At 48.0% G+C, this 16,677-nt stretch overlaps 1 protein-coding gene across 1 annotated transcript; it reads right to left on the reverse strand.

Moving 5' to 3' along the window:
* Window positions 1–285: 285 nt before the first annotated feature.
* LOC122385330 (carboxylesterase 1C-like) lies at window positions 286–16,033 on the reverse strand. The gene is made up of 12 exons (XM_043373529.1): window positions 15,944–16,033; window positions 14,296–14,654; window positions 9,973–10,098; window positions 8,730–8,886; window positions 7,919–8,104; window positions 5,574–5,764; window positions 3,564–3,750; window positions 3,044–3,136; window positions 2,604–2,707; window positions 2,209–2,374; window positions 1,749–1,872; window positions 286–1,556 (listed from the first exon to the last, which is right to left on the reverse strand). The coding sequence occupies exons 2-12, from the start codon at window positions 14,644–14,646 to the stop codon at window positions 1,139–1,141; spliced, it is 2,103 nt and encodes a 700-aa protein (XP_043229464.1). The 5' UTR covers window positions 14,647–14,654; window positions 15,944–16,033; the 3' UTR covers window positions 286–1,138.
* Between the last annotated feature and the right edge of the window lie 644 nt (window positions 16,034–16,677).

The following is a 16,677-nucleotide window of genomic DNA, read 5'->3' on the forward strand; positions in this document are numbered from 1 at the left end:
CCCACCTACGGGTGGTAGGGTCCGCCGATAACCCTACGGGGCGCGGGTTAAGTGACCCTGGTGTGACATTTCCTGGAATGTGTAGACAAGGGCAAGGTGCATCATGAGGTGTGCAAAAAACGATGGCGCGGGGCTCCACCTTTTTTATAGATATTCGCGAAAAACCTGAGGGTGTGTTCAAACAACTCCCCCCCCCCCCCTAGCAGGGCTCGGGTTAAGTGGAAGATATGCTAGTTGGACGCTTCTGTGGGGCTCTCGTGGTCTTTGCCAGTTGAAAACTTTGGGTGAATATTTTCTTCTTTTTGTTTATTTCTATAATATACACTTATAAATAGGTACACTAAATTACAATTTACAACAATGTGAATTCAATACCTATATTTTTATGCATACGGGATTAGCTCTAAGCATTTACACGAATAGGTATAACCTACAAACTTTACTCAGGAGCCTGATCTTATACTGTCAGGTGAAAGCATGTATTATCAATATAAGTAGGTACCTACTTAGGTACAAACAGCCATTTCCATGTCCAGCACATAAACAATAAGCATGTCTGGCTCGTATTCAAGCCCTACGTTGATGCTTGCATGAATTGCATAGTGCTTCCTGCGCGGTGTAACGATCGTTGACACACGTGCAAACACGCATGTGCATGTGCCAATGAATGGGCATATTATCAGACAACATTCGAACAGCAATGCTCAACAATTAACGTAGCCATGCATTAGCCAAATTTGGGTGAAAAAATTAGCTGCAACTAAATCACATACATCATGATTAGCACAAGGACGCTTAACTAGCTACATCTTATGCAGTTAAAGAAACGTTTATTCTTCAGTTCCGTGCTAAGCAAAATAAGGTGATACCAGGACTCGAAACAACTGGAATGGTCACCTCGAGTGGTTAAGACAGCGGATCAGCATGATCTGCATGCATTTGCACACGTGTATCACCTTGGGTCTCCACTTCTCACACGCCTCAGGGAGGCCCAAGACAGACCTCGAACAGCCTAGACACATTCAGTTCAGTGGCTGAGACACCGGGCCGACTGGCACGGTTGGTGACTAGCGCGAGACACGGCGGCCATCGGACAGTGGATAGTAGTCCCCTGGAACGATGAACTGGCGGCGGCCGCTCAGGCATGTGGCGGCTTCTCCTGCATGACCATGGTGCTGACGGGTCCGCGGCGCCGCGAGCGGGACATCATGGCGACGGCGGCGACCAGCAGGAGGGCGCCGACGCCGGCCAGCACGGCCAGCCCGATGGTGGCGCCCCGGTAGGTGTCCCGTTGCTCCGAGAGACGCTCCATCTCGCGCTGGCAGCTCGACTCGGTCGAGGTGGCTGGCGGCGCCGGGCTGGTGCTCGGACCCGGCGCGGCGCTCGTGCTCGGCGCCGGCGTCGTCAGGCTGGCGTTGATGTGCTCCTGCACGGAGATGTCGAACGTCTGGCTGAAGTCGTGTTTGACGGTGGCGGTGGCGGCGATCTGCAGGTAGGCGCCGCCCTCGGAGACCTGCGGCCACCGCGTCAGGCCGGAGCCGACCGGCGTCGGGTCTCTGGGGTCACCGGACGGGCTCGGTCAGCTCTGTGGCGCCTGGTCCCTGACTATTAATTGGCATAATAGTGTGTCGGAAGTGCAGCAACCTAATAAAGCGCCGGTATTATTATCTGCTTTGGCATACTCCCTGTATGCTTAGGCTGTAACTATAAGCGTTTATTGGTGTACTTAAGAACGTTAAGCTACGTACAGCTCCATGGCGAAGTTGGTCCACATGTCTGTCATCATCTGGGAGACGTGTTTCTCCTCGTCGTTGAAGTCCGTCATCAGCGGAATGGGGAACAGGTACATCAGCTCGTCAGCGTGCGTCACGCCTGTAATGGACATAAACAGTCTCTCAACGTCGTCCGTTAGAGTGAACGAAGGCGTGAACAAGAGCACTACAATACTTTGTACTCGTACTCCGCTAGCATGCTACATCCATTTTTGTCGGTAAGTTCTTGTCCAGATCGCCTGTCAGATATCATTCTTGATCAAGTTCTTGTCAAGAGAACCTGCTTCACCAGATTCTGGTGCGATGGTGAAACGGACAACGGCTCACGCACTGATACGGATTGATCGCTTGGTAAGTACAGCAACCGCAACAGCAACCGCATTTGCTCATCGCTCATCTCAAGTTTGTTGTCAATTATCCGGCACCGCAATCTCACCTGGCTCGAACGGCAGTTTATCGTCTCCGATGAAGAGGAAGTTGGACATGGTGTGCCTCTTCTTGCCGCGGTAGTCGAACGAATACATCCAGGAGGGGGTGCCAGCGGATGACAGCATGTCGGCCATCTTTTTGGCACCGGCTTTAATGCCGAACACGCCAGTCAACTGGAAGTAGAGGAAGACATTCACAATGTTGAAGAGACGTGTTACCGTTCTGTTCGTCGTGTTCAGGCGAAAGATATGGTGAGTTTGCATCTATGTATTTCAACAAATACAAAGGCTTAAGTGGTTTTCTGAATTGTGATCTGGGTTGGGGGTAAGCTCTGCATGTACATAGTGGGACGGTCTTGCGTCCTCTAGGGACCGGTTAAGGTTATTGGCGCTGTGGTCTTACGTCCTCCAGGCCGGGATACATGGTGTCGACGTCCCAACTGTCCACGTAGTAGAAGTACTGGTTGGAGATGGACTCTGTGACGCCGTCCGTTGGGTCGCTGACGTCTGCAACAAACAGTTCCGTATCGGACATTCAGAGGCAGCGCAGCGCTTGCTGAAGTTAGCAACACTGGCGTGCAGAGTGACGTTAAAAAGCTTGATTCGCACCTTCCAACTAAACTAAAACATCACTAGAAATTATTGTCAGTGACGCTGTGTATGGTACCGCCGCCAGCAGATTGCGAATGCCAGCAGATTGCGAATCAATAGGACACACGGTCTTGACATGCAACGTATTTTGTATGCTATTGTGCCTGCTAACAACCGTTCTTAGATATATTATTATTAAACTATGATCAAGATAGGTTATTCATGTAGATCCATACGACACGTTTTACTTACGAAAGGCATAAAGCATCTTGCTGATGCACTCGTATTGCAAGAAGTCGGTGTCGTCAGTCAGATTGTTGACTTTCATGTAATCGTTGTACATGACTGAAAGAAAACGTCACGCTTATTAGGTACTGGAGGATTGCGCTTAGCAATAAAACGATTATTTCGAATCAATTGTTCTTGGCTATTGAAACAATGTAACCTCTGGCTAAGTCTTTCAACAATTTGCTTTTACCCGTGTTATGCTCATTCGTTTTAATATTCAGTATGAATTGTGCTTTTACTCAACTAGCTCAACTTGGTAATCAAGTCGCACGTATGGCACGTATTAGGTCTCCTTCATTTCCCACGCGCGTGTTTACTCACAGAGGCGGATCCAGCTCAGAGGTTTGGGGGGGGGGGGCAAACCATAAAAATTTATCGATTCTTTCCATGCATCGTCCATAGGCGTAATGTTAAAATCATGCCGTTTGGGGGGGGCAAATGCCCATTTTGCCCCCCCCCCCTGGATCCGCCACTGTTTACTCACGTCCGAATACGAACGAGCCCTCGTTCTTGTTGGCGCCGTGGATGGTGGGCACGCTGTTGAAGTTGCCCTCCCTGATGAGCGTGGTCGGGTCCTTGGGCAGGAAGCGGTACTGCTCGCTGACCGTCGCCGGCTGCACCACCGGGTTCAGGCCGTCGAAACCGTTCCTCGCCACGCTTCGTTCGTCGGCCTGTCAGCAGAACAGACGATCTATGTACAGAGAAGGACGGCGGCGGGGAGGGAGGTCACTCCGAGTATAAGCAGCTGGAGAATCACCTGTTGACGTCCTCCATGACCTCGAAAACGACAGTCAGGGGCGTCTGTAGGCGATGAGTGTTTTTTTTTCTGAACGATTTATGTCTAACTTCACTCAACATGTCAACACCTTCATAAATAAGCACGTTCAATAATTAAAAAAAAATGGTCTGCTTCGGTTCAAGGCGCACAAAGTTTATACCTTGTGCATGGAAGTAATAAGATCATGAGTTGTGAACTGCACGTTCATTGTAGACTACCCAGCGTCAATGCTAAGTAAGCTGCACTTTTGTTATGTCGCACATAAACAATTTACCATATCTCAATAGAAAAAGTTCGACAGTTTTGTCTGGCGCACTCACTATAACCGTGAAGTGGCCAAGTTTACGCAGTAAACTGACTGAATGTTGAAGGGCTTTTAAAGACTTGCAATTAACCTCCAAACATCAACACGTTACAAACGGACTACGGAATTAGTATCGATGGTTAGCCTAAGTAGCTCTGTTTTAACCCTATTAGTGGCAGGCTCCTGGCTACCCCATATTAGTGGCAGGGGGGGCTGTTTACGACCCCCCTTGATATCTCGAGATCTAACCGGCCGATTTTCAAAATTCAAACGGCATTCGATTTGGCTCAACGAGATCTACATTTCTAAAAAAAATAAAATTAAAAAATGTCAATAGGGGGGTAGAGGGGGGTAAAAACGGGCAAATTGCAGATACATTTTAGACTGTTTATCACGGCCAGGTTTCTGAACCAATCTTACCGCAACTTTTGCCGATCGATAGAGAATGAACCAGGAATTCACATGGATCCTAAAAATATGCATTTTCAAAAATCATAGGCGGATACAGATCATTGAGATTGGGGGTACACAAAAAGTATAGTAAATAAGGTTTTTGTTGGTACTGTTTCTAAAAAGGGTGGCAATGGTCTTGTTATGTTACAATTTTCTTATGAGAGAACGACTAAAATTGTATTGGTCATGCATAGGCGGTGTCAGGGCACCTATGTTGGGAGGTAAAAAATAACCCCCCTTTTTGGACGCCTGGATCCGCCTATTATAGCAAAAACGTGTCAAAAGAGGATGCACAATAACTTTGTATATGTTATCACATGATACCTTTCATTCACTGTTCGTAAAACTGGTGCAGCATCGTGATCTTCGCCCAAATGACTAGCTTCACGAATAGGACCCCCCAATTCCCAGTGCTCTGGAGCCGCCCCTGGTAAAGTTATGAACTTGAAATTTTCAGGGAATGTGCCCAATTTAGTTTTGGGAAAAGTCAGAAAATTTCAGCATCGTAGCTTCAGCGGTTTCGGAGATATTCCCGAAAAACCTGAGGGGTGGATAAAAACAACCCCCCCTGCCACTAATAGGGTTAAATGCACATGATTTACTATGCTGATGTCATATCTGGAATAGGTAAGTCCTCAATATGGATAGGTACGAGTCTTTAAAAGTCAGGCGCTTTAGGAAGGAAGGAGCCACTGACTATAGACATGTTTATTCGACTAGCACGCTCGACCTTTTAATGCAGTCCTTTAAGTGCATAAGACTCATTGTTGTGGTGCCAATGCTTTTGGCTACACCATTTGGTCGAGTCGATGACTGAGCTAAATCGCTGGCCTTTACGCGTCCGACAAAAGTTCAAGTGACTGGTAAGTGGTGACTGATGTCTAAAAAAAAATTATTTTTATCAATACCAGGTGCTAGATGAGCTTGACCAGTACCCACTATTTCCCACACGAGCTCACCGCGTACTGGTTGCCCAGTTCAACCATCTCCTCCGCGGAGAGGCTGCGCATGCAATCCAACATCTGACTGATGGGCTCCAGGGGGCAGCCGGCGCGCGTGGCTAGGTCACGGCCCGTGGCCAGCGGCTCCTCGTTGTAGGCCCAGTCGAGCACTGCCGACCCGGACTCGGCTATCGCCGCGCGGAACAGACCTGCCGCCGACCGGGGACGGGGCGAGGTCAGCGGTCGCAGCGTGTGACCTCAGACACGGAGGACAGCGCCAGGTAAAGCGATAGCTTTGCGATCGTAAATACAGCGATATCAGGGAAAATGGAACACACAACTTCGTATAGAGATTTGATAGAAAATACAACGCACTTTGATGCAACCACCCCACGCTCTGAAGCAGTGGCGGCGCCACGAATTTTCGCCAGTGGGGGCAAGCTTGAGGTGACCCGACTGTTGTCTAAGACGCCGATCTGCAAAATCCATGAGCACCTTGCCCCTAGATGTTGCCATTCAAAATTATTATGGTTTCAGGTTTCATGCATATGTATTGAGCTGAACCATTAACCCTCGCGGGCCCGCGCGGACGGCGGGGGGGGGGGCGTTTTTCGCCTCCCCTGGCGAATATTTGCGATACCTCACGAACGCTTAGGGATAGAAAGACGAAACTTGTACCTTGTCCTTATGCCCCATTAATTTTACATCTTTTGAAGCAAAAAATTTGGACCTAGCCTCCTCGATAACGTCTCAGGGCCGATTTCTCTAGGCAAACTTCGGCGCCACAGACGTGAACTTCAACCAGCTGCCAAAAATAGAGTTTTAGAGAGAAAGACAAATTACGAGCACGATTGTGTAGCATTTGACCCAGAAAAATATCTAAGTAACTTTAGTGACCTGAGGTCGGAAATCAGGTCAACGACCCCGAGCTGGGGCTTTATTTTTTTCGCAAATAACTTCAACAAAAATGATGGTCCTAGAGCTACGGCAGTGGTACCTTCGCATTCGTCTCGTCGAGTCGCGTCGAATGACATATATATTGTTTGGAAAAGGTCAAGTTTTATGTTGACCTCATGTGACCTCGAATGACCTTTGGTTGACTTTGACACATGAAAGGTCGTTTGTGATGATTTCGTAGCCGCTGATCACGATTCTGGCATCCATTTTGCTCTAAGCATTCGTTTAGAGCCTCAGGATGGCAAAACGTGTCTTAATTATTATGCCTGACTTGAATAAGTGAAAGAAAAAAAGTATAAGAAAAAGTGCGTCTTTTTCTTTGTGGTCAATTTTGAGCATGACAGTGACCTTGAATTTGAATGTTATGCACATCATGGGAATTCCGGACTCTCTTCTTTCGTTTAACATTTGCATTTTAGCCGGTTTTATGCACCATGCCGTCCTCTGGAACACGTACTTTGAGACCATTACAAAAGTGCCGGTTTTTGCCTTTGACCTTGACTTCTGACTTTGAAAATTAACCTGAGGTCAAAAAGTTTAGGTGCTTTAAGGATCTTCTCATAGATATCTTTCATTTGGTACCGTTTTTGTTTCCGTAGCTGCCTTATTTACGGAGTTAGACAGGTGGGGGAGGGGGGCTACCCCCGGGCTGCGGTGGTTGGGATTACCCCCGGGCCCGGCCGGGTTACGGTTGCGAACAAATGAAACTATAGAACTAGATTGCGAGACACAAACCTGTGAAAACGTTATGTTGTTCGTTGAGATGTAAAATGGTGTATTCCTCAAAATAATAGTCAGTACCTAGTTCTCTTTTTTCCCGTAGTACGTTTGTATATGTGCGATTCTCTCACACACGATTGATACCAGGGATACCAGAATAAGCTCCATTAGTGCGACCCACACACATTTCCAGATAAACCGGATATGCATATCTATCACATTTTGTCTATACCTCCCTAAGCTCAGCTCAGTCTAAGGGTTCCCAAAAGAGGGTGATCTCTTCTCTGGCCGACTTTTGACAAGCTGCCTCTCGACCTCCTCGAGGTCAAGCTCGAGGGCAGCCTTCGGGTGCAAATGAAAAAGAGTAGGAGAATGAGTGGGAGTAGGAGATATGCGACAGACGGTCCGAGAACGAACGTTCTGCTGATGCACTTGATACGGGGACCGACGAGTCCGACGACCTTCAAAATCACGCGTACTATTATGGTTGCACCGGTCTTCTGTTCCCCTTTCAACATCATCCAAATTTTGTGGGGGCAAAAACATAGTCTTGCCCCCATGGCCTCCTGCCAGTGGGGGCAGTCTGCCCCCACTGCCCCCACGGTGGCGCCGCCCTTGCTCTGAAGCGCGGTGTCAGCCACTCTCCCGTTCTGCTGATCTGCTCCGCGGCCCCTCCGAACACCCACCTTTGGCGAGCGGCGAGACGAGCAGCAGGGAGACGCTGGCGCCGCCGGCCGACTCGCCGAAGATGGTCACCTTGTCCGGGTCGCCGCCGAACGCGGCGATGTTGTCCTGCACCCACTGCAGAGCCAGCACCTGGTCCAGCAGCGCCACGTTGCCAGGCGCGTCGTCCGTCAGTGTCGTGAAGAACCCTGCACCAGACGGAAATCGCAACGAAAAATCAGCGGCGTTTGTGTCTGGGCTTAAGGCCTGGCTACACTATGCGTTTTCTGCGTGCGTTTTTTGCGAGTTTGCGTGATTTGCGGAATATCGTTCTAGAAAGAAACGACATTACGTTTTTGTTATATGTTTTTCATATAAAGTTTTAATTAATATACACGTTTTATCAACTTTTATACAGATATTAAAGAGGTCATATTTATAATAACTTTTTCTTGAACGATGATTCTGCAAAACACGCAAACACGCAAAAAACGCACGCAGAAAACGCATAGTGTAGCCAGGCCTTTACATCTGACAAAAGCACATTTCTTATGCACGCTTAGTAAAATGTTTAGGGTTGCAAACAGCAAAAACTATCAGTGTGCGAGTATTTGCCTACTTGCGAGGATGCATGCTTGTACTTCAATTGTACATTGCTGAAGGAACTGAACAACTCTTCTCTCCATCGGCATTGAAGGCTATAGGTATGCATTTTTATATGTGATGCTCTCATCGGTGTGTGGGCTGTATTTGGTCGCACAGAGCTGCAATGTCTCACTGTTCCATTTAGCAATGCATTTGGGCCAGAGAGCACGGTGGGTGTCCCCCACTGACCGAGCGCGCCGAGACGGTAGTGCGGCGTGACGAGCACGATGTCCCTGTCCTTCTGCAGCCGGCCCGGGTAGTAGATGTTGGATCCGCCCGCCACGAACGCGCCGCCGTATATGAACACCATCACGGCCATTTTCGGATTGTGCGTGGCGTTGGGCAGCTACAAACCAGCGCGGTGGTGACGATCATTGGTGACGCCTCCTCGGAAGCAAAATAAGGTACTACAAGTACACAGTATGTAGGGGAGAGTGGGGCAAAGCGGCCACCCTAACGTTTCTAACGGTGCCGACGCTTGATTTTTAAACTTGGAAAGATTCTTTCTATACCAATGTGATCCCTATTAAATTGTCTTTTATTCCAACTGCGTTTCATTTCCAAAGGCGTTCACATATGGGAGATATTGACAAAACTTTAAACCTATAGCATATTGGCCACTTTGCCCCATCCCTGAGGCAAAGCGGCCACTGGCGACTTCTCAAGTCCCGATATGAGAAACAGAATAGTTGCATCATGCACGACTAGGGTATTTGATGAATCTTCCCACCTATTGCTAAACAAAGAAAGAATTTTCTTGGAAAAACACTTAATTGCATAATTTGGTAACTCATGTAACCGAAAAGTGGCCAAGATGAATGCATGACGACACATTTGAATAAAAATAATGTTTTTATCCAGATGGAAACAACTTATGGCCAATTAGGGGCTGGCCACTTTGCCCCGGCCACTTTGCCCCGCGCATACCGTCCAAGACAAAAATATTCCAGCTCAGCTATTAGTGGGGTAAAAAGCATTAAAATTGGTAGAAGGCATGTACGATAACCACGCAATGCATGGACAAAAACGCTTATAAAAATTCCAAACGGTTATGGAATAAAATAACATTTAAAAATTGTAAGCATAGTTGGTAACCTGGCAAGAAATGCTTTTCCGTGTTTCACAGAACAATGACGATGGGCCTGAAACCCAGGTCTGGCTCATTCGAACGACCGCAAAGAGAAGTATAATTGGAAATCATAAATTGGAACTGACGCCAGCTGTGGAGGGCTAAAGCGATGGATGGCCGCTTTGCCCCGGGTGGCCGCTTTGCCCCACTCTCCCCTACACATGGCCGATGGTTTGTATTTAGCAGAGTTCCCAGCATTTCAAAGCACGCGTGACATACATATGATGTTAAACTGTATACTTAAAGTCTCTATAGACTTCGCCCTTGACATGTTCGCGATAATGAAGAAATAGAGGCCTATACCTTGGGCGTATAGACGTTGAGGTAGAGGCAGTCCTCGGTGCCCGGTCCCTGCAGGCCCGACTGGGGACAGTTGTACGACGGGTAGGTGGCGTTGATAGCCCCGTACGGCTTCCTCTTGACCGGAGGCTGAAACCAGCACGCCGTTCACCTTTAGTAGTGGAGCTCAGTAGGTACTGCAAGTGGGCTGCATAGGTGACACTTCACTGTGCTATATTATCGTTATTTGCAGTATGCTTGTAAATGTAATGTGAATATCGCGGATATATTTAGTATGTATATTACCACATTAGTACCTAATATTAATATTAATATTAATATCAATATTAATATTGACATTAATAATAATTATTACCTAACATTTTTATTACCACACAGGACACTCCTCTTTAGAGAAATTTGACGCACTCCTTTGCTATTTTGAACAATGTTCAGTGATCCACCATATCGGTAGGCATGACGGTTGGGTATCTCGTCTACCGAACTCGTGACCAACAATAGTTATCGGTCTTTCAGTAATCTGTCCAAAATCCAAATTTACCGCAAAGTGGCGTTATGCGCGAGACAAATAACAACCAGAGTGTCCTGATTATCCGCTTCACAATGCTATTCGTTATAAACCACTATATATTATTAACGTTAGAAACAATATACATATACCTATTATAAACGTTATAAACAATATGCCTATTATAAACGTTATAAACAGGTTATTTATTATCCTTTTTATAATCTCATTAACAATGCTCAAATCTCAATACAACATTTCAATATCTGAAATCGTTATAAACCGATTATTTTTAGCTTGATGATGGGACTTTCCGTGTTGGAATGCAAACAACTACCTGATATCGAGATTGGAGCAGACAGCTTCGGTATATTTGGTTTGATAACTTATCAGTGTACAATAAAATCACACGCTCACTGGCGTCAATCAATCCCATAGATCAGCCTGGGATCTTCGGATCATCCCCAGCAAATCTCAACATGACATTTGACTTCCAAGGTCGTGTCTATTTACACGACCGCTTGTATGTCTACGAACGATTACATTAGGGGAATGTGGGGGAATGGCGATCCCCTAAGCTGTTCATATCAGGAGAAACAAAAAACCTGTAGCACTTACTTTCCTGTCTAAAAACTGTCTTGAATCGCGCCACCGTTTTAGGCACACCTTATCATACATCAATTCTACACATGCTGTGGAAATTTGAGACGAAGGTCACTCAAGGTCAGGTCACCAGGTCACTTGAAGTGACCTCACCTCATAGAACGTTTCAATGTCTGCCATAGCTACACCGAGTGACCGATTGCTTTGACACTTTTAGCGATTGCTAAGAGCAATAGTAGGTATGTACAAAATGTATATCTCAGAATTTTGTTATCAATGACCTAAGGTCAGGTCAATTTTGCGACCTTCCCATTATTAGTCAATGGGAGAAAACTGAAATGCGCCTCTTTTAGACGAAAGCCATCATGAACACTCCCGAACACTGCATTACAAGTAACGTAGAACCACGGAACATGAAAATGGTGCCCGTGACCCTTGTTTTTCCCCCGAGGTCATCTCAGGTCACGAATGGTATATCTAACAGTTTTTCGCGAATAACTTTTGATAGAGGCATGCTAGAACGATGAAAACCCCTTAGATGTGTTCAGCTGGACGATACGGATCAACTGATATGCAGCATGACCATTTCCGGTCAGGTCATAACCTTGACCTGAGGTAAAATTTTCAAGTTGACCTTTTAAGGTCAACGTATAATTCATTCGATGCGTCTTGACGAGATGAACACGATGCCGGTAAAAGAAAGTTCGTGCAAGGCTTGAGTCAAAAGTTATTGCAGAAAAACTGTTTCCGAAAAAAATCGGCTATTTTGGCAGTTTTTGCCCCCTGAAGCCAAAAACGTTGACGTTAGGTCAAATATGAGCGAATTACTCAGAAAGGACGTAAAAAGAGCCATCGATTGCGCTTTTCCGCGGCGCTGTACCCCTATTGGTTCCCAGCTATGCGTTGCCTTCTTGGAAATTGTCGACATTCGACCTGAAAATCAGCGAAATTTAGTCTTCAATGACCTCTGGTGACCTGACATTTAACCTGAGCAAAAAAGTAACCGAAGTGAGTTCGTCATTATTTTTGACCCTCTTTCGAAGGCGCCGCCTTCTGCGTATCGCTACGAGGCCCAGGAGCCGAGTTAGAAGAGTGTGTGTGTGTGTGTGGGGGGGGGTGTTCATACTGTTCAAACACCCCTCAGCAGGGCGTGGAAATCCAGGACCCCCAACGGGGCGCGGATTAATCAGGTAGACAATGATCTATCTTTTGATCCGAGCTAGGCTTCAGCTGCAGGCCGCGATGAGGTGATTTTCTGTCGTCCTCTTGGGCCATGGCCCAAGCGGCAAACCAGGTTGACCTGGCTAAAGCCGGAAGTGAATTAGGTGCAGAAAAAGTGCCTAAATTGCGTTTAAAATAAAAATGCGTTAAAAACGTTTTAAATTGTCAGACGGACTGAATCTGATTTATATAAGATGGCCGTCCTGCTTCTCCGTTCATGCCTCGGTCAAGTGTAGTGCATTTTGACTTTTGTTGAAAATGGCCATAGGTGGGCACGATCCGTTCCTCCGTTCCTCCGTTCCGGAACGCCGTTACAATTTTTAGGAACGGAGGAACGGACTCGTTACATTTTAAAAAGGGTAACGGACCAAGTAACTTCCGTTACATTGGTTGTTCGTTCCTCCGTTACAAGTTAACAGTTTAGTCCGTTCCTTCGTTCCTCCGTTACTTTTCGTTGTCCGAGCGGGTTGATCTTTCAGCTAACCCACAGACATTAATGCAGCAGCGGAATAGTGGATTATTGAGCAGCCCTGACTTGAAGACGGGAGATGGCCTCAGTGTACAGTGTACTGGCCTTCCGCAATGAGCCGGCGTTGCAGTATATATGTGTTCGCAAAGTTCAACACGGGCGTCCCTTCAAGCGCCTCAGTAGAGCGCATGTTCTCAATGGGAAAAGATGTGCTACGTGCAAAAAGGGCTACCCTCTCAGAAAGTGGCAGCGGAACATCTTCAATTAAGGGAGGGGGGGGGGGGGCACTGCCGACTTTTTGTTCCATTCTTTCCATGCAACGCACATAGGGCTAATGTTAAAATGCCAAAATCAAAGGGGGCACGGTGCGCCGGTGCCCCCCCCCCCCCCGTTCCGCCGCCTATGCTCTCAGGTGCCAACCTGGAACGTCTAGTGTTCGTGAAGTGCAACCGGCATCTGGCCGGGGACAAGTGATGCGCATCAGTACCACCAGACGTTCCAAGGTTTAGTGTCCAATCAGTGCCCACTGTCTTGGTAGATTTGGTGGGCATTCCGCTTTCTCGGTAGGTTTAGTTTGTGTCAGAATGGTCTCAAAAATGTTTGAAATACCCAACATTTTAACGTTTTTTATTTTGCTGTAACGGAGTAACGGACTAAAAGAACTTCCGTTACATTATATACAGAGGAACGGAGGAACGAGTAACGGAAGTCACGTTTTGAGGGAACGGAGGAACGAGTAACGAAGTTACAATTTTGGGGAACGGTGCCCACCTATGAAAATGGCTAAGCATTGCATACAAGGCTGCAGGTCCTAGGTAGGTATTTGTGATAGGTAATACAATATAGCGGCAAAACGTGTTACCTTAACAATCGAGCGTGGCTCCGGGTGTTAGCAGTATAATGGAAGCGCCGCGTTTACAGCCTCGCTTGTATAAATAAGGGGCTACTGCGAAGGTAAGCATGACTTTATCTTTGGAATACTTTACGTACCATAAAACAAAATATAGTGAATAAAGAAGGCTGCAAGACTGTCATGTAGGTACCTACAGCAAAATTGTGCAAAATCACGGAAATGACACGCAAACCAAACATGTGATGAGCTGAGCCAAACATGTCATGCGATGGCTGGCACAACCCGTTGTTGTTTTTTTGTTGTTTTGTTGGGTTAGGCCCTTTCGGTCGACAAGACCATTGCAGAGCCGGAAGGATGATAGGAATTAGGGGGAGACATTGGTCTGGGCAGGCACCCTAGTGAGTCGCCGGGGCTGAGCCCGTCCAGAGGACAGGCCACCCAGCCCCAAGGCACTCACTGCACCCGGCTACGGGGTGCGCTCCCTCAGGAGCAGCGGTGCCGCTCCAAGGGAGCAGCCCGCATGAGATAAAGTTGCCTGTCCAGCCCGGAGGGGGGTTGCGGCTTGGAGGAGAAGGATTTCAGTATCCTGAGGATAGAAGCACGGATAGGTCCACACAACCCGTGCCTCTGCACCGGGGTAATGGCGCTGGCGATAGTCCGTGCAGTTCGTACCATGAAGCGCAGCGACCCGTTGGTCGGCTCGCCGAACGGGATGCCCTGGTAGGCGAGCGTGGTGCGCTGCGGGTTGATGGTGTACACCTGACCGGTGACCACGCCGTCGGCCAGCGTCACCGGCGGGCTGAGCGGCAGGCTGACGCCGCCTGGCGGCCACTGGTCGGCCGCCCGGAACCCCAGGAACGGGTCCTCATCGGCGGGCTCCTCAGCGGACTCCTCGGCGTCGCTCCAGTCCTCCTGTTCCTCCTGGAGGAGCTGCAGGCGGAGCGGCAGCGCGTCCCCCGCCGTGGCCGCTGAGGCCACCGCAGCCCCACTCACGGCCAGCAGAAGAAACAGGCGGCAGAGCATGGTGCGATCTGGAATCCAGACAGGGACCGTCGAATACACATCCGCAGTGCATGGTGTGCTGTAACCTTCCATAAAGGCAAGATTTAGACTTCTGGGGACATGACCTAATGTTGCCGCATCAAAAGGTTTTCTTCAGCGTACCGGCTGCAGGGGACAAATAAGAGCGGGTACGATCCTCAGCTCACTATTTCGTTCCTCATAGAGATAAAACGTCGTGGCAAAACGAGTGTCAGTGTACCTATGCGCCGTAACGAGGCAACAAAGTTATTGGTTCCAAATTTAGCCCTCGCCCGTGTAGGAAGGGGGGTCGAACGGACCCCCCCCCCATCGGTTTTTCACGAATAATTCGCGTAAAAAGCGGCCGATCGCGACGAAGCTTTCATTACTCTCGCATTAATCAATTTTACACCTACCCTTAAAATTTCATGACCCTGACCTAAATGACCTTTGACATGTGACCTACTTTTCGAGACCATGTTTGGACGGAATCGCGATTCGCGGTATGTCGGCTCGGATTAGGCGCGCGTGTGTAGTCTTTTTGTGGTTTCAAGCGTTCAAATATGTGATATGATGTTGGTCCGATGCATTAGGGTGGGTGTCAAGGTCACCTGAAGGTCAGGTCAGGTCATTGACCTTTGATGACCTTGGTTCACTTTTTCGAATTTTACATGTTCTAGGCTAGTTTTTAGAGCTGAATTGAAATTTAGCAACCACTTGAACATTTATCGAAGTATTTTTGGTGTGGCTTCGTAACATGTTACGAAGCTGTCAGAGGTAGTTGATACCTACTACGAATACCCGGCAGGACCCCTACTGGATGACCTGACCTGACCTGACCCGACCTGGCCTAAATGCATGAAGACATCATCTGTGATCAAAACTATTATGATATTCGTGATCAGCACCCCGAAAACCCCATAGCAGCCACTTTTTACGACGTTCTATCAAGTCCTGATTTTCCCGACTTTTGGGTCATTGACCTGACCTGGAAGGTCAACTCAACCAATCCAAAAGAGACACATTTCAATTTTTCTCCAATTGACATATAATGGAGAGGTCTTTCGCGAAATGCCTGAGGGGGGGGGGGGCGTAAAAACGCCCCCAGCACGGCGCGCTGGTTAAGATAGTATCGGTATCCGGCAAAATAAAAAGATTATATCTTCTTTTTTGGAAAATGCGCGACGTCAATCTGTTTGAGAAGCTGAGAAGTCTACCAGCGCCGCTCAGCCCGCCGGCCGGCCGCCGACCGGTGTGTTAGCGCGCCGTGCCGACCTACACCGGCCGATCCATGGCTCACCTGATCGGACGCCGGGTGTGCGTCTGTTTAGCCCCGCGGTCGGCGCCGGAATACCGTTCGGGGGCGTTCCGGGGGCTCGGCAGCCGCTCCCCCGCGATAGTGTCAGTCAGTTATCTCGCTGGGAGGAGGGCGACCGTGTATATGTCGGGTATTGGAGGCATTAGGGGCCCGCCACCGGCGATGGGAACGCGCGCCACTGACACTGACATGAGACGTCTGCTGTTTGGCCTTGAAAGGTCAGACGCACCTTTTATAGTGGGATATAATGTGATTTGCTGCCCGCATTGCTGGAGGTTATGGCTCAGATAGCTCCAATGCTTCGAGAGTCGCAAGAACTGACACTTGAATTAGTACCGGGTGCACGCATACTAAAATGACGCGCGGGAAATTGGTCGTGGTATAATAAACTGCCGAGCGATAGGAGGATATGGTCTGAGCGTGGGATGTATTTTATTTCATTAATTAATTCAGCAATCGAAATTGTAGGAATGAATATCTAAACCTTAGCCATTGAATGTACCCAGAAAAATGTATGATGTGCCTAGCGTCTTGATTATTGTACGAAGTATTTAATATGTAAGTACGTTCATCTTTTCTTAGCCGAGTTGGTGACCAATAACCCGTGGACCGCGATTCATGCTTTTGCCTTGTTTGTTGATTGGGACTTTAGGGCGCGCCGACTACTAAGATCATTTCGCGCCCAAGTGTCTTTACCTTTTTTACCAATATTTGAA

This window comes from Amphibalanus amphitrite, unplaced genomic scaffold (assembly GCF_019059575.1).
Source record: "Amphibalanus amphitrite isolate SeventyFive unplaced genomic scaffold, NRLGWU_Aamphi_draft 000214F_arrow, whole genome shotgun sequence".
Taxonomy (NCBI): domain Eukaryota; kingdom Metazoa; phylum Arthropoda; class Thecostraca; order Balanomorpha; family Balanidae; genus Amphibalanus; species Amphibalanus amphitrite.

What these genes read in the sequence shown, in the direction of transcription:
- LOC122385330 (XM_043373529.1), bottom strand. Translation starts at nt 14,646, where the DNA reads ATGCTCTGCCGCCTGTTTCTTCTGCTGGCCGTGAGTGGGGCTGCGGTG. An exon ending in GGGCTCGTTCGTATTCGGAC is followed by an intron (nt 3,137 to 3,563) that starts GTGAGTAAACAG and finishes GTTTTCTTTCAG; the next exon opens with TCATGTACAACGATTACATG. An exon ending in ACCAACTTCGCCATGGAGCT is followed by an intron (nt 1,557 to 1,748) that starts GTACGTAGCTTA and finishes CGGTGACCCCAG; the next exon opens with AGACCCGACGCCGGTCGGCT.